Here is a 24,185-nt window from a genome sequence, read left to right on the forward strand (position 1 = left end):
TGGTCGGCTCTCGCAATGACTGGGAATGGGGCCGGATGTGCGGGACGCGGTGGGCTAGGGAAGGTGGGGAAGGTTGAGAGAAGATTAGTGTGGGCTTGAGCTGAAGGTGAAAGCCTCTTTGGGCGGTCGGGGCCTAGGCTGGGGGTCCCCACGTGGCCGGAGTGGCTAGGCTGGGCTGGGCCGGGCTGGGCGGGGCGAGGCCGGCGGCCGGCAAGGAGGCGGGCGCGAGGGCGGGGAGCGGCGCGGAAGCCGGGCCACATAAAGGAGCGGGCGGTGCAACGGGGGCGGCTCTTTCCTGGGTGGGGTTTGTGAAGTCGTGGCCCGTTAGCAGGAAGCCAAGCAGTCGCCCCGACGCTACCGAGGGACCCAATTCGAGACTCCGATACCCCGAGTTGCATCCGAGTGTGTACTACGTGCTCAGTGCTGCCCGATACTTTCTAGCTAAACTTCAGCAACTCCGCCGCCTTTGCTGCCACCATGCCCAAAACGGTGAGTGCTGAGGATGGGCGCTGTGGACCCTAAGGGTATTGGTTAGTCCTTTGAGCCCTGTGCGGCTGGCTGCGGGCTTGGCCGGCCACCGAACCCGACTGGGACGCTGTGCCCTACGCCATGGCTGGAGGAGGAGAGGAGACGAGTTGGGGGGGGCGGGTCTCGTGGTCTAGCGTGCCCTCGGGGATGAGGGGGTGTCCAGTCTACAAGTGTGAATAGGGCGGGGGGGGGCAGCTTGTTACGTTCCAGTTCCCTGCGTCTGGATTGCGACAGTGAGGAAAGGTTTCTTTGCGGGCCCAGGGTCCCTTCCATTCCCTAAAGAGTAGTGGGCACGAAAGAAAGGACTTTGGTCCAGGGAATACTTTTCCGAATCCAGAAATTGGCGCCTTTCAGGGCCAAGGCTGTTACTTTCCAAGTGGGGCCATGGGAACTAAGAAGCCAGGAGGAGGGAGTTGCCTAGGGCGGATCCCGCCACCCGCAACCACCTCCCCCCCCCCCCTCTTTCGCACAGCCATCCCAGGAGGCTTCAGCTGTTTCCCAATAGGAGTTGAGGACAGAGATGCAGAGGAAGATCGCCCTCAACCAGGAGGGCCAGCACTTCAATAGGCAGCACTCTGAGGAGAGGCCTACCCAAGCTACTGGGAAGGGACCAATTTCTCCTGCCTCCTCACTCACCAAATCCCTGCCCTTTCCACGACTTCATACTAATCTATCCACTTCAGAACCGTTCAGGGAGGTGTTGTCTTTAGTGTATGTGTGTGTGGGGGGGTATCACATTTTTTTAGAGTGGTGGTTAATTTGGAGATATGGTCTCCGCAGTCACTGGCTCTTCTGAGAAGAGCAAAATCCTCCTGGGAGTGAGGCCTAGGGGGGCCGGATGCCCAGAAGGGAGGGTTGGGGGAGGGGTGTGCCTGACTAATGAGCTCTGCTTGCTTTTGTGCAAGTCATTCTAAATGGCTGGGGCCCTTCCCTTGTTGAAGTAGGGCTAGTTTACCACCTTGGCTTGAGTCTCTTAGAACCAGTAGCTTGTTGGACTGGTCTAATCTAGGCGATGCTCCCTGTCTCATCGCTCCGAGATTACCTAAACCTGAAACAGTGGAGTAGCCTTGAGAAGGGCTGAAGGCCTCTGGGACGAGAAGAGATTTAGGGAAGGGGAGGAAGTTCTTTGGGCACATGCTGAGGTTTACTTGCCACGTTGCTGTATTTTAGCTTCACTTGCCAATGTCATTCTTGTATTTCTAGAGCCCTGTCTTTTTTCTGAAATACCGAACTTTGAGACAAGTATGTGCTTTCACCATTTCTCTCTTTCAAGTTGCCCATGGTTTTATAACATAGGGCTTTTCCAGGCTTTCTTCCCAAACCCTTCCCTTTGCAAAGTCAGAAAGAGTGGTTTCCCCAAAGGAAGGGGGAAAAACCCTACTGACTCTGCCAACATAGAGGATTGTGGAGATCATGCAGCAGCCTCTTTTTGGGTCAATTTCTTATTGATTCTTGTCTCTTCTTCACATGTAGCTTTGCCCAAGCAGTTAGATGGATCTCTGAAATAGATTGTTCTGTGACCTCTTCCCTACTGGTCTATAGTCATAGTTCAATTCTGAGACTTCCTGCCTTTAAACAACTTGAGGGGCCTAGAAAGTGCCTCAGTCAAAAGTGACAAAAAAGACAGCCTAGTAACCCTTACCCTGAATGTAGAAAGAGATTGAAATATAACTTTGGAGGCAGGTCTGAAGTACTGAAAATACCTGAGTACTGAAAGAATTTTTATGCAAATTGACTGAAATTTGAATCAAGTTGTACTGAGAGAACAGAATCTTAGTAGACTAAAAGCATCTAAGAGTTTTCCATGCTGTTCAACTCCAGTGGAAACTTTTAAGGAAAACATACTTATTAAGACCATACACTCTTAACCTGAATGATACCTCAGACTATATAGTACAACCATCATAAAGTGAGGAAGAGGGACTGGGAAGGTGGCTCAGTGGTAGAGCACTTGCCTTGCATGCCTGAGGCCCTGGGTTTGATTCCTCAGCACCACATAAGCAAAAGGAAAAAAGCTGAAAGTGGTGCTGTGGCTCAAGTGGTAGAGCGCTAGCCTTGAGCTGAAGACCTGAGGGACAGCACCCAGGCCCAGAATTCAAGCCCCACGACCGGACCCAAAAAAAAAAAAAAAAAAAAAAAAGGAAAGAATATTTAGTCCTATTGGAAAGCACCTTCCTTCTTCTTCTTTTTTTTTTTTTTTTGGTCTTGGGGCTTGAACCCTGGGCCTGGGTGCTGTCCCTGAGTTCACCTCATGGCAAATGCTCTACCATTTGAGCTACACAACCACTTTCAGTTTTCTGGTAGTTAATTGGAGATTTAGAGTCTCATGAACTTTCCTTCCCCAGCTGGCTTTGAACTGTGATCCTCAGATCTCAGCCTCTTGCGTAGCTAGGATAATAAGTGTGAGCCACTAGTGCCTGATTTGGAAAGCACCTTCTTAAGAGTGCATGGTCTGGGCACAGGTGGCTCATCCTAGTAATCCTAACTATGCAGGAAGCTGAGACCTGAGTTCAAGCCCTTGTATTACATACACACACACTCACAAAGGGCATTTTGTGACTGAGCCAGGGTTGGTGTTCAACTTTCTGACACTTTCCCCATTGAGCCCCTACACTGACCCCAAACCAGTGATTGAGTTTTTGAAGTTTGAGTTCCCTTTCTTGCCCCAAACCAATTGCTTGCTCGTCACAGGCTTTAATGATCTGCAAATTAAAGGAAGTAGGTAATTTGTGCAAATTTAACAATGTGGACATTTATACTGTCTCCTGGAGAGATCTGGGAGTGTCACTGGGTACCTCTTGTTACTTTTCTCATTTGTTATTCTAATGCTAAGCCCTTCAGGGGCACACCCTACTTCAGTGAATGCTAGCCAGTAACTTCAAGTAGAGGGAAGAATTCCTATTTTCACTCTTTCAAGGGTGGATTTTAGGATATTTCTAAAATGTGACTGATAGGAAGGTAGTGGAAAAAAATCAAACCTGTTCATTTGCAGGAACCAGGCTTACAGTTTTTCGAGTCAGTTTCATCTTCCTCACCAGCTGTTTCTTCTAGTTAGGCCAGCCTTCATTAAATCTGTTAAAACATGTCCTTCTTGGACTCAGCCTCTGGATGCCAGTTTCCTGAATCTGCTTTATTAGCCAGAATGGGAAATCTTATGAACTGCCATCTATACTTTCTGATGATATGACAGTTATAAATAAAAAAAAAGCTTGGGGCTGGGAAGGTGGCTCAATGGTAGAGTGCTTGCCTTGCATGCTTGAGGCCCTGGGTTTGATTCCTCAGCACCACATAAGCAAAAAGAAAAAAGCCGGAAGTGGCACTGTGGCTTAAGTGGTAGAGCACTAGCCTTGAGCTGAAGAGCTGAGGGACAGCGCCCAGGCCCAGAGTTCAGGCCCCACAACTGGACTCCCCCCCCCCCCCCAAAAAAAAAGAAATAAAAAAGCTTTCCCACTCTTACTCTGCTTTAGCCTTTTAATTTTAAAGATCTCAAAGGCTTTGGGGGAGGGCTTCTCTCAAATCCCTAAAACGAGGTTTTGAATTTTCTAGATGTTCTGGACGTTTGGATTTGGTTAAGTAAGCAGTTTATTAAGTGTTAGAGTTTTAAAGTCTTCCTCCATTTTAGAAAGGGAAGTCGGACTAGTGTCGTAAAGCATGCCAGTGGCCAGGCTGGCACTTGAATCCGAGATCTTAGTTAGTGGGTCAGTCTTTGAATTTTGTTCTAGATCAACAGGTAAGGAAAGGTGATCAGGTGGTCATTTGATGTTGCTGTGTATATGAGTTAGACATAGTACTTGGATCCTTAAAGAATTTGAGGGTTCCCGAGTCTGTATTCAGCTAAACTTTAACAGGGGCTATGTGGACTATTTATTCTTCTGCCATTCCTAGCATTGCTTGAGCCACTGAAGTGGCACTAAAGTGGTACTTGGCAAATAGGGAGCAGAATCTACAGTCTTCTAACCCCTGAAGTAGCCTTGCCTGTAGTCTTCAAGGTGGAGCAAAGGATTAGGAATGGAGGTGGTGTGAGAGAGATGCTCCAGTTCATTGAACCCTTTTTTCTGCTGGTCCTTGGGCTTGAATTCAGGGTGTGAGCTCTGTCCCTGAGCCTCTCTGTGCTCAAGGCCAACACTCTACCTACCACTTGAGCCACAACGCCACTTCCAGCTTTTTCTGATTACTTTATTGGAGATAAGACTCTGTCTTGGACATTTCTGCCCTGACTGGCTTTGAACCTCTATCCTCAGATCTCAGCCTCCTAAGTAGCTAAATTACAGGCATGAGCCACTGCACCCAGCTCTCATTGAACACTTTGTAAAGTATAGGTGATAGACACAGAGCATCTCAGACATTTCCTTTGGGCTTGTCAGTGAATGGTCTTCTGGGATGGGAGGGGCTGGTGGAGCCAGACATACTTGGTGGGACCTTCTAAGACACCAGCTAATCTTTCCTCTCTTTGGCTTGGGAAGGGAAAGGTTGCTCTGTGAGTCAGTGATAGGGGTGGTATTCACTATGAATATGCTCACTTTCTATTCTCTTTTATTCCTGTAACACTCCCCCCCCCTACTGTGGCCCCTATGCAGTCACTACCTTACTGAATGGTGGAACTTGAAGGGACATTTAGAGGTCATCATATCTCCAAATTGGATTCTCTTTGGATGAGTTGCAATGACAGCCACAATTATTCTGAATTCTATTCTAATTGTGTTGCTTGGCAACAGCCTGTCTTAGGTCCCTTTGTATATTACTGGGAGTCCCCTCCCAGTGGAATCTTCTCCCCAGAGGGGAGAAGACCTGGCTTCCAACACTATCAGGGTTGGGCCTTTCAGGGCCAGAAGTGTTCTGATCTTCAAAGATAAAATTGAGTCTGTCTCTGATCTTTCCAAGATAGAATTGAGTTTATCGTGTGCCTTTTAACTCACAATCTTTTTTCCACACCACTGCACTTCATTCTTCTGTCCCAGTAGGAAAACAAAACAAACAGAGTACAAAGGTGGTCTTCTTTGGGGGCACTCCATTGGTCAAGTGATGGGGCTGGTCTTTTCATAATTTACTGGCTTTGCTGTTCATCTCTCCTCCCATTTCATGCTTGATAGAGCTGAAAACTTTTCAATCTCAGGTTCTAATGTGTGGGACAGCAGCCATAACTTTGAAGTTAGTTCAGAATTACATGAAATTGGGAGGTTGGTGCTGAGAAATGGAAAGTAAAACTGAACTGAGAATTTTTCTTCTTTCCCTGTAAGAGGACCTTCTCTTAAAAGGGTCTTGATGAAGCAAACCCTCAGGCAAGTTCTTTCTTTAGTCCCTCAGTGCTTTGAAGTTGTCATGAGTGAACAGTACCACTAATAGGTAGACATTAGGGACCATTCCAGTAATGCTGTTCTTTTTTTTTTTTTTTTGCCAGTATTGAGGTTTGAACTCATGGTCTGGGCACTCTCCCTTACCTTTTCCAAATCAAGGCTGGTGCTCTATGACTTGAGCCACAGCTCCACTTCTGGGTTTTGGTTGGTTACACTGGAGATGAGTGTCATGGACTTTTATGTCTAGGCTGAATTCAAACTTTGATCCACAGATCTTAGCCTCCTGAGTAGCTAGGATTACAGGAATAAGCCAGTATCTGACTAGTAATGACATTCTTGACAGCCTTGATGGCACAGTCTGAGAATATTCTTTTCTTCTGATACTCATTCTTCAAAACTGGAGGCCTTTTATGTGCCAGGTACTGCTGGAGATACAAAGTTGAAACAGTACTTGCTAAGCTGTATCTTCTTTTCCCCCTATGCTTTCAATGTTTCTTAGTACAAAGGCGGAGTAGAAAGTTTTAAACTTGAGAGTTGGTTTGTTTCATGAATAGATCCAACAAGAATATTGGCTTGAGTATTCTTGGAATGGGATGTCTGTTTCTTTCCTTACTGGAGAAAAAAAAAACTGACAATGTTATAAATTCTGTGAGTTAACTAAAGAGCTCTAAACAAACATAAATACTTTATAGACTTTCCTGAATTTCTTCTTTCAATTCCCAGTAGCTACCTGCCAGTATTGTAAAGGTACCCCCATTGTTCTGTTAAAAGGTCAGGAAACTACTAGGTTAAGTCTATGTTTCTTTTGAACTTGGTAGATGTAGTAGATATTGGACATAAACAACCCTCCTAGCTAAATTTTTTTGTAATTTGTGGGGGCTGAACTCTGGGCCTGAGCGATGTCCCTCAGCTCTTCAGCTCAAGGCTAGTGCCCTACTACTTCAGCCACAGCACCACTTCTGGCTTTTTTCTGCATATGTGGTGCTGAGGAATCGAACCCAGGACCTCGTGCATGCAAGGCAAGCACTCTCCCACTGAGCCAACTTTCCAGCCCCCCTCCTAGCTATTTTAGGGCACACCAAATCAAAGTATCTGTACTAAGGACAGTCTTAGATACTTACTGTGAATGGTCAAGGTTTCTCAAGATTTGTGTTTCTGAGCCACAGAACACTTAAGGGTTCAAGGTCTGTCTCAAATGAGAAAAAAGAAAAGTAATAAAAAGGTCAAGAAGCGTAGCTCATTAGTATGAGTGCTTATGTTCCATGCACAGGCCCTGGATTCAATCTCCAGGGCCATAAAATAGGTAACTTGCCTAAGGCTACACAATTACTTGGTCATATAGCTGAGATTTGAGTCTGGTTTTAGAATATGTGCATTACTGAATGTTCTTTCTTTCTTTTGGAGTGTTAGTTGGAACTCAGAGCTTCATGCTTGCCAGGGAGGCAATCTACCACTTAAGTTATACTTCTAGCCCTTTTTCTATGGTTATTTTGATATATGACCTCTCATTTTGAAAAGGTCATCTTGGACTGACTCTCTTTCTCTTTCTCTCTCTCTCTCTCTCTCTGCCCCCCCTCTTGTGTGTGTGCATGCGCACACACACATACATGTCAATCATGCGCCTGAACGCTATCCCTGGTTTTTGGGTGCTTAATTGGAGATAAGAGTCTCAGACTTTCCTGCCTGGGCTAGTTTTTAACCATGATCCTCCGATCTCAGCCTCCTGAGTAGCTAGGATTTACAGGCATAAGCCACCAACACCCAGCTGTAATTCTCTTATTTACATTTCCTGCAGTAGCTTGAATGACAGGCATAGTGCCATCATTTTCTCATTTTCTGTTGAGGTGGGGCCTTATTGAACTTTTACCCAGACTTATTTCAAACCAAAGTCCTCCTAATTTTTACCTCCCAAATAGCTAGGATGAGGGGATATTACTTGTGTGTGCACTGGCACTGATTTGTAAGCTTCCTTCCTATGAAGGCCTGAAAAGTAACTTTTTGGCTAGCTACCTGCCACAGACTTGGTTTACAAGGAGCTAAAGTTGAGTGGTGAGACGGAGGCTAGGCAACTCTATCTAGTTTGAATTCAGATGGTTACTATAGCATCAAATACTGTCACCAAATTAGAATGGAAAGTACCATAATTTTTTTCTTTTTTTTTTCATAATTTTTTTCTAAATTAAGAGATGGGTCAAGCTGGACCCCTGAGTCAGAATTTAGAAGTCAGATCTGAAAATTCCAAAGGGCGAGGACTACATAGAAAGGATAAGGCCCTGAGTTCAAACTCCAGACTCCAGTACTATCAAAAAGGAGGCGGGGGAGGGGGGTGATGACAAAGAAAAATGCAGGGAATTTGAGTGAGTGGTAGGAAGAGAAGAAAGTTCGTTCTGAGGCTGTTGAAGAGCTAGCTCACCCACTCACTGAACCTGCTACAGCAGAAGCTAGGGAAACTCCATTGTAGCTATGTTGTTAAGGTGATCATCATGGAGTTAATTCTCAGCAAGCCTGTGCCTTCCAAGACAGCCAAGTTCTGCTTGGCATGACGGCACATGTCTATACTTCTAGTACCCAAGAGACAGAGGGAGGAGGATCCCACATATAGTGAGAGCAAATTTTCTTTTCAAGTTGTTTTTGTGTCAGTACTGGGGATTGAGCTCTGGCTTTGGGTGTTCTCCCTTACCTTTTTCATTCAAGGTTGATATTCTACCATTTGAGCCACACCTTCATTTCTAGTTTTTTTTGTGTGATGAACTGTAGATAAGAGTCTCAGGGATTTTCCTTCTGGGGCTGGCTTTGAATCTGATCCTCAGATCTCAGCTTCCTGAGTAGCCAGGATTACAGTGTGAGCCACTGGTGCCTGGTTCAAATTCCTCTTTCATTACTAGTTATTAATGTTACATAATCCCTAACAAGATGCCTATTCCCTCTAGCTATGTATATGGAGAAGAGAAAGCTACTCTATAAGGACTCTTAGGACAGCAAGGCCTACCCTCAAGCAGGAAAATGTAACAGGTGTCCATTTCATACCTGGCATTCCTTATAGCCAAAGTAGAACACCTACCTAGGAAGTGCAACAAGAGTTCCCAAGGCAAGATCAGAGCCTAAACTATCTCCATATAAAGAAGCCTTTGAGGTCAGCTTTACACACTCAGAACCTGTCTTTCATTGACCATAACACTCATGATCTAGTTACCTCCATCTCAGAGTTGGAAAATGTGGAGCTAGTGACTCAATGCTTGTAATATTAACTACTCAGGAGGCTAAGATCTGAGGATGCTGGTTTGAAGCCAGCCTGGGCAGGAGAAAAAGTTCATGAGATTCTTACCTCCAATTAACTAGCAAAAAGCTATAAATGGAGCTGTGGCTCAAGTGTTAGAATGCCAGTCTTGAGCGAAAAAGCCAAGTGAGGGCTCAAGGCCCTGAGTTCAGCCCCAGTTCTAGCAAAAAAGAAAAGAAAGCCTGGTGTTAGTGGCTTATATCCATATCTTAGCTTTTTAGGAGCCTGAGATCTGAGGATTGTGGTTGGAAGCCAGCCTGGGCAGGAAAGTCCTGAGATTTCTATCTCCAGTAAACTACTCAGAAAAAGTTGCAAGTGGTGCTCTAACTCAAGTGGTACAGCACAAGCCTTGAGCCAAAGCTCAAGGACAGCGTGTAGACCCTGAGTTCCATCCCCGGGATTGGCACACACAGACACACAGACACCCCACCCCTCACAAACCACTGAGCACCGGCACTGAGTGCATTTAGAAGGCAGGTATTTAAAGCTCCTTTTCTATATCCATCCTGGGCAGGCAAGTTGGACTTAGCTTTAACCTGTTACCAGTTCATTCCAATCCCCTCCCTTTTCTGGGCTTGGTATCTTCACCTAAAATATAAAAGCTGAAAGGTTTTTAGGTATGGGACAGTGTGTCCAGCTAAGTTATTTAAATTTTGTTCACCATTTTCTCAACTGTAAAGTGAAGATAATAATATGTATCTCCTATGGTTATAAGGATTTGGAGGCAATTTATATAAAATGCATAGAACTGTGCCTAGCATCTAATAATTCTGAATTGATGTTATTTTTTTGGATTGGTCGTAGGGCCCGAACTCTGGGCCTGGGCGCTGTTCCTCAGCTCTTCAGCTTAAGGCTAGTGCTCTACCACTTGAGCCACAGTGCCACTTCCAGCTTTTTTTCTGCTTATGTGGTGCTGAGGAATCGAACCCAGGGCCTCATGCATGCAAGGCAAGCACTGTACCACTGGCTACCTTCCCAGCCCTGATGTTACTTATAATAGTTATTACTGACATAATTGTTGTATGTATATATACTGATATATGTATACGTACTGAAAAAATGTTAGTATAATTATTTATGAACAAATTGCTTATTATTGATATGTCTTGCCCTCTGATAGGTAGGAAGGGTAAAACAGAAAGCAAACAGCTGAATTTTCATCATTGATTGGGTGGCTTCTATAATATACTATATCCTGTAAGGAATATAAATAAAATGAGTAGACATAACAGCTGTACTTTCAAATATTTCTTTTTAATTGGGGATTTAGCAATAATTCATTTTTTTTGGTGCCAGTTCTGAAGCTTGAAATCAGGGCTTGGGCACTGTCCCTTAGCATTTTTGCTCAAGGCTGGTGCTCTTATCACTTGAGCCACACCTCCACTTTTGGCTTTTTGGCAGTTAGTTGGAGGTAAGAATCTCACAAATTGGTCTTCCTGATCTGACCTCTGAATTGGGATCCTCAGGTCTCAGCCTGAACTACCTCTTCTCACATATGGAAACATATGTGAACAACATTTTCTGTACATTTTGATAAAGAACGGATTTATTGGGACAATAACAGAGCCTTAAAGTTGTGTACATTTGGGTGGCTGTGGCTGTTGTAGGTAGAAAAGGAATAGAGTTTAGGTAAATGAGTATAGGCTAGGTGGGCCTGTAAGCCAAGTAGACATAGGCTAAGGCCCTCCTGAAAGTGAATTGGTCTAAAATGTAGGCAGGCTGGCAGTGTTGGTTATTTCCAGGGGAGATGTCTTTCTTGCCAAGCAGGTCTGGGAGAAGTTTCTTCTTTCATGCTTCCATTTAAGATAAACTGATGAGAAAAGTAAAGTTCATTGAAGACTCACTCTCTTTATGTCAGCAGGCTGGAAACAGCTTACAGTTGGACCCAGGGCTTTACTGTGAGGTATTTGGGGAAGTGATGAGGAAGAGAGTTCTCAGTGTGATCTTTTTCTAATTCTTAAAATTTTTTTGGCGGTTGTGAGGCTTGAGCCTGAGCGCTGTCCCTCAGCTCGTCAGCTCAAGGCTAGCAAGTACTCTACCACATGAGCCACAGTGCTGCTTTCAGTTTTTTCTGCTTATGTGGTGTTGAGGAATCGAACCCAGGGCCTCATGCATGCAAGGCAATCACTCTACCACTGAGCCATCTTCCCAGCCCCTCAGTGTGTAATTTTGATAGGTGGAAGACTATGGCATTTTCTAGACAGGGCCTAGAGCTGAGGACCACGTCCAGGCCCAGAGTTCAGGCCCCACGACAGAAGAAAGAAATGAAGGAAGGAAGGAAGGAAGGAAGGAAGGAAGGAAGGAAGGGAAACTTGGAGACAAGGCTTTTAGGTGATTTTGATACTATATCTCTTTGTGTCTGATAGCAAACACATCAAGTCTGATGCTCCTTTCAATCAATGGACTTGTTAATGGCATAATGTAAGTGCTGACATAGATCTTAGGCTATTGTTTAGGTGACTGGCTCCATACTTTTTTAGTACTGTAGTATGTGTCAGGGAATTCTTTCTTTCTTTCTTTCTTTCTTTCTTTCTTTCTTTCTTTCTTTCTTTCTTTCTTTCTTTCTCTCTCTCTCTCTCTCTCTCTTCTTTCCCTTCCTTCCTTCCTTCCTTCCTTCCTTCCTTCCTTCCTTCCTTCCTTCCTTCCTTCCTTCCTTCCTTCCTTCCTTCCTTCCTTCCTTCCTTTCTTTCTTCTGTCGTGGGGCCTGAACTCTGGGCCTGGACGTGGTCCTCAGCTCTTCAGCTCAAGGCTAGCACTCTACCACTTGAGCCATAGCACCACTTCCAGCTTTGTTCTGCTTATGTGGTGCTGAGGAATCGAACCCAGGGTCTCATGCATGGATGACAAGCACTCTACCACTGAGCCACCTTTCCAGCCCTGAAGGTTACTATTTCTTCCCATCCCCAATAAGCTTTTTGGGAATTTGCTAGGTACTCAAGGTCAAATGAGAGAAGAGTTGACCTGTGAGCATTTTGGTTATTGAAAACAAAGTATAGTCTTTTTTGTGCTCATACTGGGGCTTAAACTCACATACTTGGTGCTGTTCCTGAGTTTTTTTTCCCCCCTCAAGGTTGGCGTTTTACCACTTGAACCATAGCTCCACTCTCTGACTCTTTGGTGGTTGATTGGAGATAAGAGTCTCAGGGATTTTCCTGCCTGGACTGCTTTGAACCTTGATCCTCAGATATCGGACTCTTAAGTAGCTGAGATTATAGCTGTGAGCCATCGTCGCTTGACTTCAAAGTATAATCTTGAAAATGCCTTTTTCTGTGTATATAGTTGGGAGGTGATAGGGATCTATGTGAGGAGAATAAAGCTAACTATTAGGGTTGGTTAATATTTTGTTCTTTCTCTTTTAGTTATGGCATCCCTAAACTTTAGGAATGATTGGTCTTACTATTTTCATGGTAAGATAGTTTAGGTAATTCCTGATCTTACTTTTTTGGTCGAACTTGCCTCACCCATGGTCTAGTACCTCTTCAGAAATCAGGCTGGGTGTTTGAAGTGTACCAAGAGGCTCTTACCTGCTGTAATCTTTAACTAAGGGTGACTAATTTGTGGTATGGAATTGGAGGGTGGGTGTCAAGATAACAGCCAGCTAGTATAAGTATCATTGGGTAAGTTGTACAAGTCTTTTCAGCTTTCAAGGATTTACAATTGAGTTAAATTCCTCTTCAAACATTGTAGATACTGTTGGTTGCCAGTGGCTTATGCTTGCAATCCTAGCTACTCAGGAGGCTGAGACCTGTGGATTGTGGTTCAGAGCCAGCCTGGGCAGGAAAGTATGAGATTCTTATCTCCAATAAACTATTCTAAAAGAAAATGGAAGTGGATTTGTGGCTCAAGTGGTAGATTGCTAGCCTTGAGCAAAAAATAATCTAAGGGACAGTGTTCAGGCCTTGAGTTCAAGCTCTAGGACCAGCACATACACATATATACACACATGTACAACCATCATAGACACTTGTGAGAGACTAACCCACAGAACTTCTATTATTGAGACCAAAAGTCACTTGATCTCTCTGTCTCTGTCCCTCTCTTTTTTTTGTCAGTCGTGGGGCTTGAACTCTGGGCTTGGGTTCTGTCCCTGTGCTCTTCAGCTGAAGGCAAGCATTCTACCGCTTGAGTCACAGCACCACTTCTGGTTGTCCAGTGGTTTATTGGAGATAAGAGTCTCATGGCCTTTCCTGCCCGGGCTGGCTTTGAACCTCGATCCTCAGATCTCAGCCTCCTGAGTAGCTAGGATTACAGGTGTGAGCCACTGGCACCTGGCTTCTCTCTCTCTTTTAATGCCAGTACTGGGGCTTGAACTCAAGGCCTGGATATGTCACTAGTTCCTAGCCACACAATGTCTTTTGTCTTTTGATTTACCTTTTTTTCAATACCAAAATACCAGCAATATCAGACAAGTAAAGCTCCTTTTCAAGATTCCTTAGTACGGGGGCCATGATGGAATCTAGCATACTCTTGGCAAGAACATCAGCCATTTTGCTTGAGTGTTACACTATATATCTTTGCTTTGAGTACTTGGAGAACTTCTCAGGCAGGGCCTGAGGTGCGTCTGGGGAAAATTCAGTCTCGTCTTTTTTTCTGCCATAGCCTGGGCATTTTCCTAAGGTTGGGAGTTTGCCTCCTGGCCCTAGGCCAGTTACCAAAGGAAACCGATGACTAAAGGCTTCCTCCCTGAGACGTCAGCTTCTGGAACCTTTCCTGATGATTTCCTACCAGTCAAGTCGGCCTTATTTGGTTATTTTCTCCCCCCTCAGGTATACACCTCTTTCTTCAAGAACTAGTCTGCTCTCCTGTAGTACTGGGAATGATTTCTTCAAGTTTATGCAATGCTACCTGAAAATGTTTCTTCTTGGTTAGAGCCCTAATGAGGGAGGAGAGAGTTTGAGAGAGCTCTGGAATGACTATGATTTCTCCGCCCTGCTTTCTTATCTCTTTTTGCCTTCTTGACCCAGCTTGATCTCCCCTTTCTAGCTTCTTAGCTATATCTCTGACTGCCTCAGAGTGGTCTTGCTTGGCTGGAAAAGGTTCAGTGTGTGGGGATGGTGTGGGGCTATGACTCTTGACATCTGAAAATATTCCTTTGCAATAGAGAAAGTCTTTCAGTTGGTAACTCTCCATATCTTGGTGTGTGATTGCTCTATGCTTAGCCTTCTCACTTGGCTTTCCTGAGTGGGCTGGGCTATATCTAAGCTTCCTCTGTGTACTTCTCCATTGCTGAGATTAGGTTAGCAGAGCTGAGCTTTCGACACTTAAATGTTGGGACACTTTGTCTTCAAATGTCTGTCTGTCCCCCCCCCCCCTCTGTCTGTCTTTTGCCAGTCCTTGGGCTTGAACTCAGGGCCTAGGCACTGTCCTAGAGCTTTGTTTGCTCAAGTCTAGCACTCTACCACTGAGCCACAGTGCCATTTCCAGCTTTTATTGTTTATGTGGTACTGAGGAATCGAACCTAGGGCTTCATGGCGGCTAGGCAAGCACTCTACTACTAAGCTACACTGGCAGTCCCTCATCTCTTTCTCTTTTAATGCTTGAAGTCTGGATTAGCTCTTGTTTAGTTTTTTTCACTCAAGGCTCTCTATTAAGCTACAATTCCACTTCTGGCTTTTTGCTGGTTAATTGAATTTCCTAACCTAGCTGGTCAAATCTTTTTTTTTTTTTTTTTTTTTTTTTTTTTTTTTTTTTTTTTTTGTGAGTCATGGGACCTGGGTGCTGTCCCTCAGCTCTTCAGCTCAAGGCTAGTGCTCTACCACTAGAGCTACAGTGCCACTTGCGGCTTTTTCTGTTTATGTGGTGCTGAGGAATCGAACCCAGGGCCTCATGCATGTAAGGCAAGCACTCTACCACTGAGCCACCTTCCCAGCCCCGTGATGGTCAAATCTTAAGCCTCCTAAGTATCTAGGAGTCACTGGCTCCCGGCTATGTCTTTTTGTTTTTAGCAGTGCCGTTGTTTGGACTGAAGGCTTTGTACATGCTAGACAAGAACTCTACCACTTGAGTTATTCCCCCAGCTTGTGTTTTTAATCTTTAAGAGGTTAGTAATGGTGTCTTGGAAAGTATATAAGGAAGTCTTGGAAAGTATATAACAGTAATGACCAGAGAAGTTGCACTCTGCCCCTTAGAATGGCATAGAAGGTCATTTTCTCCCTTAGCTATCAATATGTAAGCTGTTCTATTTTACTGAGCTCTGTTCTGGAGATACAAGAACTGTGTGAAGGTTGTGGCTTGAGGAAACAACTGTTGACTGAGAGCCTTGGGTGGGGCCTTGGAGTCCAGCCTACAAACTAGAGTTGCTGGCTATTTTTGGTCATTGGTGATTCCAGGAAGCCTAGAAGATTCTTTGATTGGTCATTGTTCCATGAAACCCAAACTAAGTATAAATGAGGTTTGATTTCCTCTACCCTATTCTCCCCCCACAACATCCTTCTCCTTGTGGCTATGAAATTGCTTTTGGCTTAGTCTTAAATTGCTAAGCTCCCCTTCCCTTTCCTCTGTGTGAGTCATTTGTGTCTATGCCACCCTAGTATAGAGAAAGCTTAGGTGATGTGGGATTAGGAGGAGCAAATGGGAGTGCCTGGTGCTTATTGCCTGTCACCTAGCATTAAGTTTGCCATAAAGCCTTCATTTTGTGAATATGGTGTTGGACCTATAAAGGAGAGGAAATTCTGAAGTTCTTGTGAGGGTCTGTTGGGCTGATTCAACATAAACAAATTCCTATCACTGTTTTTATATTTCTTTTTCTTCCTGCCTTTCCTCTGTCTTGCTGTCATTTTGCCCAGTGATTGTGTGTGAGTCAGGGTTCCTAGGTTGTCTCAGCTGCCTAGATCTCTATGAACTTGAGCCTTACCCACTCTGAGCCCATCCCCCACTGCCCCACACAGTGGAGTAGGGGGTGTGGGAAATAGAAAAGAATCAGCAACTCCTGTTTCCCTCCCTTCAGGATCAGAAAGCAGTTTTTTTTTGCCGGTCCTAGAGCTTGAACTCGGGGCCTGGTGACTGCCCACTGAGTTTCCTTGCTCAAGACTAGTATTCTACCACATGAGCCACAGTGCCACTTCCAGCTTTTTCTGTTTATATGGTACTGAGGATTTGAACCCAGGGCTTCATGTGCGCTAGGAGAAGCACTCTACCACTAAGCCACATTCCCAGCCCAGAGAACAGTTTTAGCAGAGAAGGAAGGTTTAGTTGGGTATAGCTGAACAGTGCCATTGGGAGCAAGTTGCCTTCTCAGCATTGAGCTGCAATGGTCTATGGGCACTGAAAGAGGTATAGCTTCTCATTCTTCTTATGGTCTACACATGGGTTGTTAAAGGTGCTAGTACAGGTGGTAGATCAAAATGGCTTTTTTTGGTGCTAGTTCTGGGGCTTGAACTCAGAGCCTTGCACTCTTGCGTGGCTTCTTGCTCAAGGCTGGCTCTTACCATTTGAGCCATACCTTCACTTCTGGCTTTTTGCTGGTTATTTGGAAATAAGAGTTCTTAATAGACTTTTCTGCCTGGGATGGCATTTGAACAATGACCTTCAGGTCTCTGTTTTCTGAGTAGCTAAAACTACAGACATGAGCCTCTGCACCCAGCCAAAATGACATTTTACTGAGTGAGGGTAAGCAATCAGTTGGAGGAAGCACAAGGGGTCTATTGGAGTCAAATGGATGAAGTGTTTTTTTTTTTTTTTTAGGTTTTTGCATTTTGATAAAACTTAACATACGATAGTATTTAGCAAATAGAAAGAGAAATCTTTCATAAACCTAACACTTCATGGCAATTACTGTTTATATTTCTTGTCACATCTTTGTATCTTAGTTGCTGTGGTGCAGTAATTATGTATATACGAAATTCTACTTGCTTTTCTCTATGAAACATGTCACTTAAAAAGAAAGGTTGGGTAGATTTTTTTTAAAATGAGTGTTCTAATAGCTTTATAAAGTTCCATCCAACAGCTATGCCAAAATTTAACCATTTCTCTTTTGGGGAACACTGAGATAACTACCAGCATTTGCCAGTAAACATAAGAAAATCTGAACCCTTTAGCATGGCATGCAGGAAGGGCTCTTTGGTACGGGTTCCATCCTGCTTCCCTTTCTAGGAATCTGTATGCTGTAGTTGTGTAGGTTCAAGGCTTCCCAAGTAAGCTTCACCTCTTTTTTTTTTAAATTGTGGTAAAGCCAGACCTTTTATGTCTTTGTATTTTAGTATATGCCTTTGGTTTCTTCTTGAAATAACAGACGCCTCTTCCACTGGTAGTGGAAGATTTCTTTTTCTTCTTCTATTTCTACCATTAATACTTCTTTTTTTTTCTTTTTCCTCACATTAGGGATTGGACTTAGAGCCACATGTATGCCTTGTGTGCACTGTACCTATGAGATTTGGCCCCTGGAAGCTTTCTTTAATACTTTTAGGTCATCTTAGTGGACTTCCTGGAGAGTTTGAGGCACGTGCACATACACATGCACACACATGCATGCACACACACACACACAAGCATACACATACACACACGCGTACACACGCACGCACACACACACACACAGAGAATGGACACAAGGGACCAGGGAAGAAAAGAGGTACTACCTTGTCCTTACCTCTGATTATACACTCTTTAGAAGCCTGCCCATTCTATCTGTTTTAGGCAAATAGCTCATGTTGAACTTTCTAGTCTAAATTCAAATTCAAAGGTCTTTTTTTTGCCAGTCCTGCCTGGGCTGGCTTTGAACCGTGACCCTAAGATCTCACCCTAGGATTACAGGCCACTGAGCCACTGGCCACTGTCTTGAAAGGTATTTTTTTTTGTTTGTGTGCTGGTACTGGCGCTTGAACCTAGTACCTGTGTGCTATCTGTAAGCTTTTGTGCTCAAGGCTAGTGCTCTGTTACTTGAACCACAGCTTTACCTCTGGCTTTTTGGTGGTTTATTGGAGATAGAGTCTCATGGACTTTCCAGCCCAGGCTGGCTTTGAACCAAGATCCTTATATCTCAGCTTCCTGAGTAGGTAGAATTACAGGTGTGAACCACTCTATGGCTCAAAGGTCTTTGGGTAGATTGTGTTGATCTCATGTGCTTTGTGTTTTAATATTACCAATGACTTCTTGTTGCTGTCTTGACTGCTTTGAAAAGCCTTTTTGTAAAAAAGAAAATTACCTGGGCTGGGGAAATGGCTCAAATGGGTAGAGTTTGTGCCTAGCAAGCACCAGGATTTGAGTTCAAACCCCAGCACTACCAAAAAATTAATATAAAAGCCGGGCACTGGTGGCTTATGCCTGTAATGCTAGCTACTCAGGAGTTTGAAGCTCACAGTTTGAAGCCAGCTGGGGCAGAAAGGTCTCTGTGAGACTCTTATCTCCAATTAACTACTCCATAAAACTGAGAGTGGCACTGTGGCTCAAGTGGTAACAGTGCTAGCCTTGAGCACACAAGGGACAGCGCCCAGGCCCTGAGTTTAAGCCCCATGACCAACCAAAACACACACACACACACACACACACACACACACACACACACACACACACACACACACACACACACACACACACACACACACACACACACACACACACACACACACACACACACACACACACACACACACACACACACACACACAGAAACACACACACACACACACAACTATAAAAAGAAGCAAATAATCCAAGCCTGTGGAGGAATTGGAAGGGGATTGTTCAAAGTCATGTAATTAGCAAGGAGAAGAAGCTGGTCTTATAGCTAAGACTCTCAGGAGTATATTCTTTCCATTATATTAGCCTACCCCAAGAGAATGTAGCTTTCAGAGAAGAGATATTTCCAACTACTCATTTTATTCCCTCAAGCCAGGATAGTGCTTGGCAAAAAGTAAGTGCTCACCAAATATTGTGTGTGTGTGTGTGTGTGTGTGTGTTTGTGTCTGTGTCTGTGTCTGTATCTGTGTTTGTGTTCTGGTACTGGGCCTTGAACTCAAGGTCACATACTCTCACTTGGCTTTTTTGCTCAAGGCTGATGCTCTACCATTTGAACCACACCACCACTTCCAGATTTTTGGTGGTTAATCGGAGCTGAGAGTCTCATAGACTTTTTTGCTCTGGCTGGCTTTGGGCTGGGATCCTCAGGTCTCAGCCTCCTGAGTAGCTAATATTATAGGAATGAGCAATCAGTGCCTCCTTTATTTGGTAAAATGCACCTTTGTCAAGCTGGAATTGTCTTCTAAGATTCCTTTAGGTAGGTCTGCCATGGAGCCTAGTAACAACCCTAATGGTCTGTCTACTGGAAACGACCTAAGGTGGATCCTGCTGGGTCTTGGCAGAATAGAGCTGGGTAGTGGCAGGAGTGGGAAGATGTTGTCCTTCTTGTACCCTGTGGAGGGCCCCATTTATCTGTGAGTGGCCAGCTTGTTCAGTCAATTTCCACTCCCTTTTTCCATGTCTTACACAATACAGTAGTGTTCATGCTGAGGGGAAATATTTGAATCAAAGCTTTTAGTGGATTAACAGGTAGCCATGCGAATATTTTTGTCTGCCTTTGAGAAGTAGCCCAGAGTTTGGCTGTTGGGTACATATTTGAGGCACTACCCAGTTTTGGGCTGTTACTGGGGTTTGAACTGAGTGCCTGGGTGCTGTCCCTTGGCTTTGCCCCTCAAGGCTGGTGCTCTACCACTTGAACTACAGCTTTACTTCCAGCTTTTGCTGATTAATTGAAGAGTGTCACAGATTTGTTGCCCAGGCTGGCTTTGAACTGTGATCCTCATATCTTAACCTCCTAAGTAGCTGGGATTACAGATGTGAGGCACCAGTACCTGGTCAGGTTATTTTTTCTTAATGTGTACTGCTCATTATGGCATGCCCATTAGGCAGGGCTGCATTTGGGTAATTCTAATCCTTAAGAGGTTTGTGCTCCTGATGTTTAGAGACTGGGTTGTTGGCCTTTTGTTCATGGGTGAGCAGAGCCAGACACAGATCAGGGAAGATAGCAGGAAGACCTGGAGATCATGTTGAGACACCCAAAAGCTGCCTACTATTACTGCTCCTGCAATTCCACCAGCAATTCCAGCACCAATAAGAGGGAGGTTGCCTAAGGGCTCACCGTTGCATATCTTTGCAGATGTGGGCATGTTTTGGTCAAAGTATTTTAGGGATAATATAAGGGCATTGTATTCCACTTGCTTCTGAGAGAAGGAGGGGTGTGTCCAGCACTTTTGAAGTGTACATTTTGACTTATTGGTAAGATTGTATGCTTTCCAGTAATAAGTTCTGAAGGTCACCTTGTCTGAAAAGACTTTCTGTTTTTACAGTGATGAGCTGTGGACACTTAACAATGTTAGCGAAGTATTTATTTGTAGGGAAGACTTAAAGAGAAACTTTATGATTTTGGATTTTTTTCTTTATGAAATCAGTACATACTGTAGGGAATAAGTCAAAACTGAAAAAAAATATATAGTCTCTTTCTTCTGCCCCTGACTCTACAGAGAGAAGCAAATTTAACTAATTTAGTCAATTAGATGAATGACTTTTTTTCTTTGTGCCAGTACTTTGGCTTGAACTCAAGACTTTGCTCTCTGACTTTTTTTTTTAGTTTTTTGCTCAATGATAGTGCTCTACCATGTGAGCCACACCCTACTTCTGGGTTTTTGCTGGTTCTTTGAAGAATGTCATGGACTTTCCTTCTTAGACTGTTTCTCCAGCTGGATTTGAATCACAATCCTCATATCTTCATATCTTAGCTTCCTGTGTAGCTAGGATTACACGGGTAATCCACTGACACCCTGCTGAACTATTTTTAATGCATCTATACAGATAAACCTTTACACATGTATGTAAGACTAAGCTGTGTTGTTCTGTAATTTGCCTTTTTCCTTAGTAGGTAGTACTCATCTTTTTTATAAAATCACATTGTAAGTTCTGGATAAGCTTATTAGGAAGGAAACTCACAAATGAGGAGAATGCTTAGAACTTACATGAGGAAATAGTCTGTACTCTTACAAAGTGGAAAACAAGGAGAGCCTTGGAGGGGCTTACTCACCTGGGATAGAAAGCTTACTGAAGTAAGTGGGATTTATATATCCTCCTATTGGGATGAAGAATGCTTCCTTTTCCATGCTTAGCAAATTTCTAGAGATTTCTATGTTTTCATGTGTGTCTAAACAATCTCACTGGAGTGATTGGTGGTCAGGTAAGTCACCTTCCTGTGCATAACGTGACTTCTCCCTGTCCCATGGTTTTGCCAGTTTGGGGTAGTTTATATCCAGGCAATATATGACTGGGACCCTGTTCCTCTGAATCTCTTGTTGCAGCTTTTTGAATATTGATCATAGTGAAGGAATCAAGCAAGGGGAGGAGAAGCAGAGTTACCAGAAATGCTGGACACATCCTTTTCTTGCCTTCTTAGTTCCCAGCCTTCCACAGTGGGTGGAGCAGAGCTTCTGCTTCACCTGCCTTTAATCCTGGAGACTCCAGCATCAGCAGTTGACCCTGGTGAGGCTGGACCTACATACTACTGTAGGCATTATTGCCCTTCACCTTTATACAAACAGGAAGCTACCTGCAACTGCTTGGAGCTTTTTGAGTCTTTATCAGGCCAAGGACAGGAAAGCTAAGATCAGCTTTCAAAAGAGGGAAAGGGGATGATTTTAAGGATTTTTTTTTTTTTGTTGATTGTGAGGCTTGAACTCTGGGTCTGGGCACTGTCCCTCAACTCTTCGGGTCAAGGCTAGTGCTCTACCACTTTGAGCCACAGTGCCACTTCCAGTTTTCTGGTGGTTAATTGGAGATAAGAGTCTCACGGACTTTCCTTCCCCTCCTGGCTTTCAACTGAGCTCTTCAGATCTCAGCCAACTGAGTAGTTAGGATTACAGGTATGAGCTACTGGCACTCTGCAGGATTTGATTTTGTCTGTATAAGAAGGCTTCGATGCCACCTATCACCAGGCACCTACTGTGGAAACTTTGTGTTTCCAAATTACTGGTCATGGCCTTGAGGAAATCCTTTAACCTGCTTGAACTTGCCATTGTCCCATCGGTAAAGTGCGAATGGTACTGGTAAACCTCCTTAAAGTAGGTGAGTAACATTAGAAAGTCCTCAACTGTTTATTTTGGTGTGTGTGTGTGTGTGTGTGTGTGTGTGTGTGTGTGTGTGTGTGTGTGTGTGTGTGTGTGTGTGTGTGTGTGTGTGTGTGTGTGTGTGTGTGTGTTTGTTTTGGTTGGTCATGGGGCTTGAAAGGGTAGGTGAGTAACATTAGAAAGTCCTCAACTGTTTATTTTGGGGTGTGTGTGTGTGTGTGTGTGTGTGTGTGTGTGTGTGTGTGTGTGTGTGTGTGTGTGTGTGTGTGTGTGTGTGTGTGTGTGTGTGTGTGTGTGTTTGTTTTGGTTGGTCACGGGGCTTGAAAGGGTCTCGCCCCTACTTTTTTCTTTTTGCCAGTTCTTGGGCTTGAACTCGGGATCTGGAGCTTCTACCACTTGAGCCATATACCTCCACTTCTGGCTTTTTTGGTGTTAATTGTAGATAAAGTTCTCATGGATTTTCCTTCCCCGGGCTGGCTTAGAACTATGATCCTCAAATCTCAGCCTCGTGAATAGCAACAATTACAGACTGGAGCTGGGTCACACATTCTGAGCAGCTTTTTCTGCTTAAGGCTAGCACACTTGGACATGAGCCACACCTTCACTTCTGGCTTTTTACTGGCTAGTTGGAGGTGAGTCTAACGGACTTTGCTTTGTGGGCTAACTTCAAACCTCTATCCTCATATCTCAGCCTCCTGGGTAGCTAGGATTAGAGGAATAAGCCGCTGGTACTTGGTGGATAGTTTAGTAGAAAACTAAAGTAGGCAGGATTCAGGGGCTCAGAAAAGTTTCAATCATGTTTTAATAACCTGTGTTGACAAAACCAGTGGAGTGTGTCATTAAATGAAATACTTATAGCTCACCATTAAGAATGGTTATAATCCTTAAAAGGGTAAACCTTGGATATCAGGAAAAGTTCACTTTTGTGGAACAGGTCATTTATAGACCATTTGGGACCAATGAAGCATTGCGATATAATCAACTCTCAAGTGTTCATAACAAAATATACTTGTTCCAGCTACCTGTGGAGTATCTGTCCCCAAGCCATGTGAGCTCAAGGAATACAAACTCTGTTGACTCTCCCAACGGTTAGTTCAAATAAGATGATGATGATGTTGAGGATTGTTCTTATTTACGTAAGTGAGTCCCACATATCCAAAGTGAAGTGGTTAATGTGGCTATGCCCTGGTGCAAGGAACTGGGTAGGGATATGCTTTCCAAGTTATTTGTATTCTCACTGACCAACTGTGTCAGGCTGTAAATTGGGAGGCAGCCCTTCAAACCTTGGAGGCAGATAAGACCATTTCTACTTGTGCCCTGTACTGACTTGTATTCAGAAGGGATTTGGGTACTTCTCTCTCTCTTCTCCATACTAGGATTCAGTCTTTGGCAGGAAAAAAAAAGCCTGAAAAGAAACGTTAAAAGAGCCATTGGAGCCCTTTCTGGGCAAGATCCTCTGGAAACTTTAGCTGTTGAACAGCCCAGAAAAGGAAATTGTAGCATTAGGGAAGCTAGGAGGGAGTTATAAGTTTAGGGGCAGCTGCCTGCTTTTCAGTTAGTTTAAAATAGCTCAGTCAGTTGTGAATTGAAGGAACTCCTTTACAGAGTGTGGTATTGTGGTCTTGCTCTGTAATTATTTTCCAGTGTTCCTTGCTTATTTTTTTTGGTGGCACTCGAGTTTGAACTCTCTAGATCTTAGGATCACTGGTGCTTTACACTTGAGTCACTTTTCCAGCCATGATTTTGCTGATTATTTTGGAGATGGGTAGACTTTCCTGTCTGGACTGGCTTTGAACCATGATCCTCAGATCTCAACCTCCTGAGTAGTTAGGATTATAGGTGTGAGCCACCAGCATCTGGCCTATATTTATTTATTATTTATTACTGTTACTATAAAAGTCATAAACAGGGACTGGGAATGTGGCTTAGCAGTAGAGTGCTTGCCTACCATGCATGAAGCCCTGGGTTGGATTCCTCAGCACCACATAAACAGAAAAAGCTGGAAGTGGTACTGTGGTTCAAGTGGTAGAGTGCTAGCCT

The 24,185-nt window shown here is 44.1% G+C and overlaps 1 protein-coding gene across 1 annotated transcript in view; it reads left to right on the forward strand.

Moving 5' to 3' along the window:
* The first annotated feature begins 289 nt into the window (after positions 1-289).
* Positions 290-24,185, forward strand: part of Msn (moesin) — a 92,521-nt gene continuing 68,625 nt past the window's right edge. The window contains exon 1 of the mRNA XM_070040223.1: positions 290-489. Coding sequence (XP_069896324.1) covers positions 478-489 — 12 coding nt within the window. The 5' untranslated portion in view covers positions 290-477. The remainder of the gene's footprint in view (positions 490-24,185) is intronic.

This window comes from Dipodomys merriami, unplaced genomic scaffold (assembly GCF_024711535.1).
Source record: "Dipodomys merriami isolate MVZ:Mamm:240054 unplaced genomic scaffold, mDipMer1.0.p SCAF_3, whole genome shotgun sequence".
NCBI lineage: Eukaryota > Metazoa > Chordata > Mammalia > Rodentia > Heteromyidae > Dipodomys > Dipodomys merriami.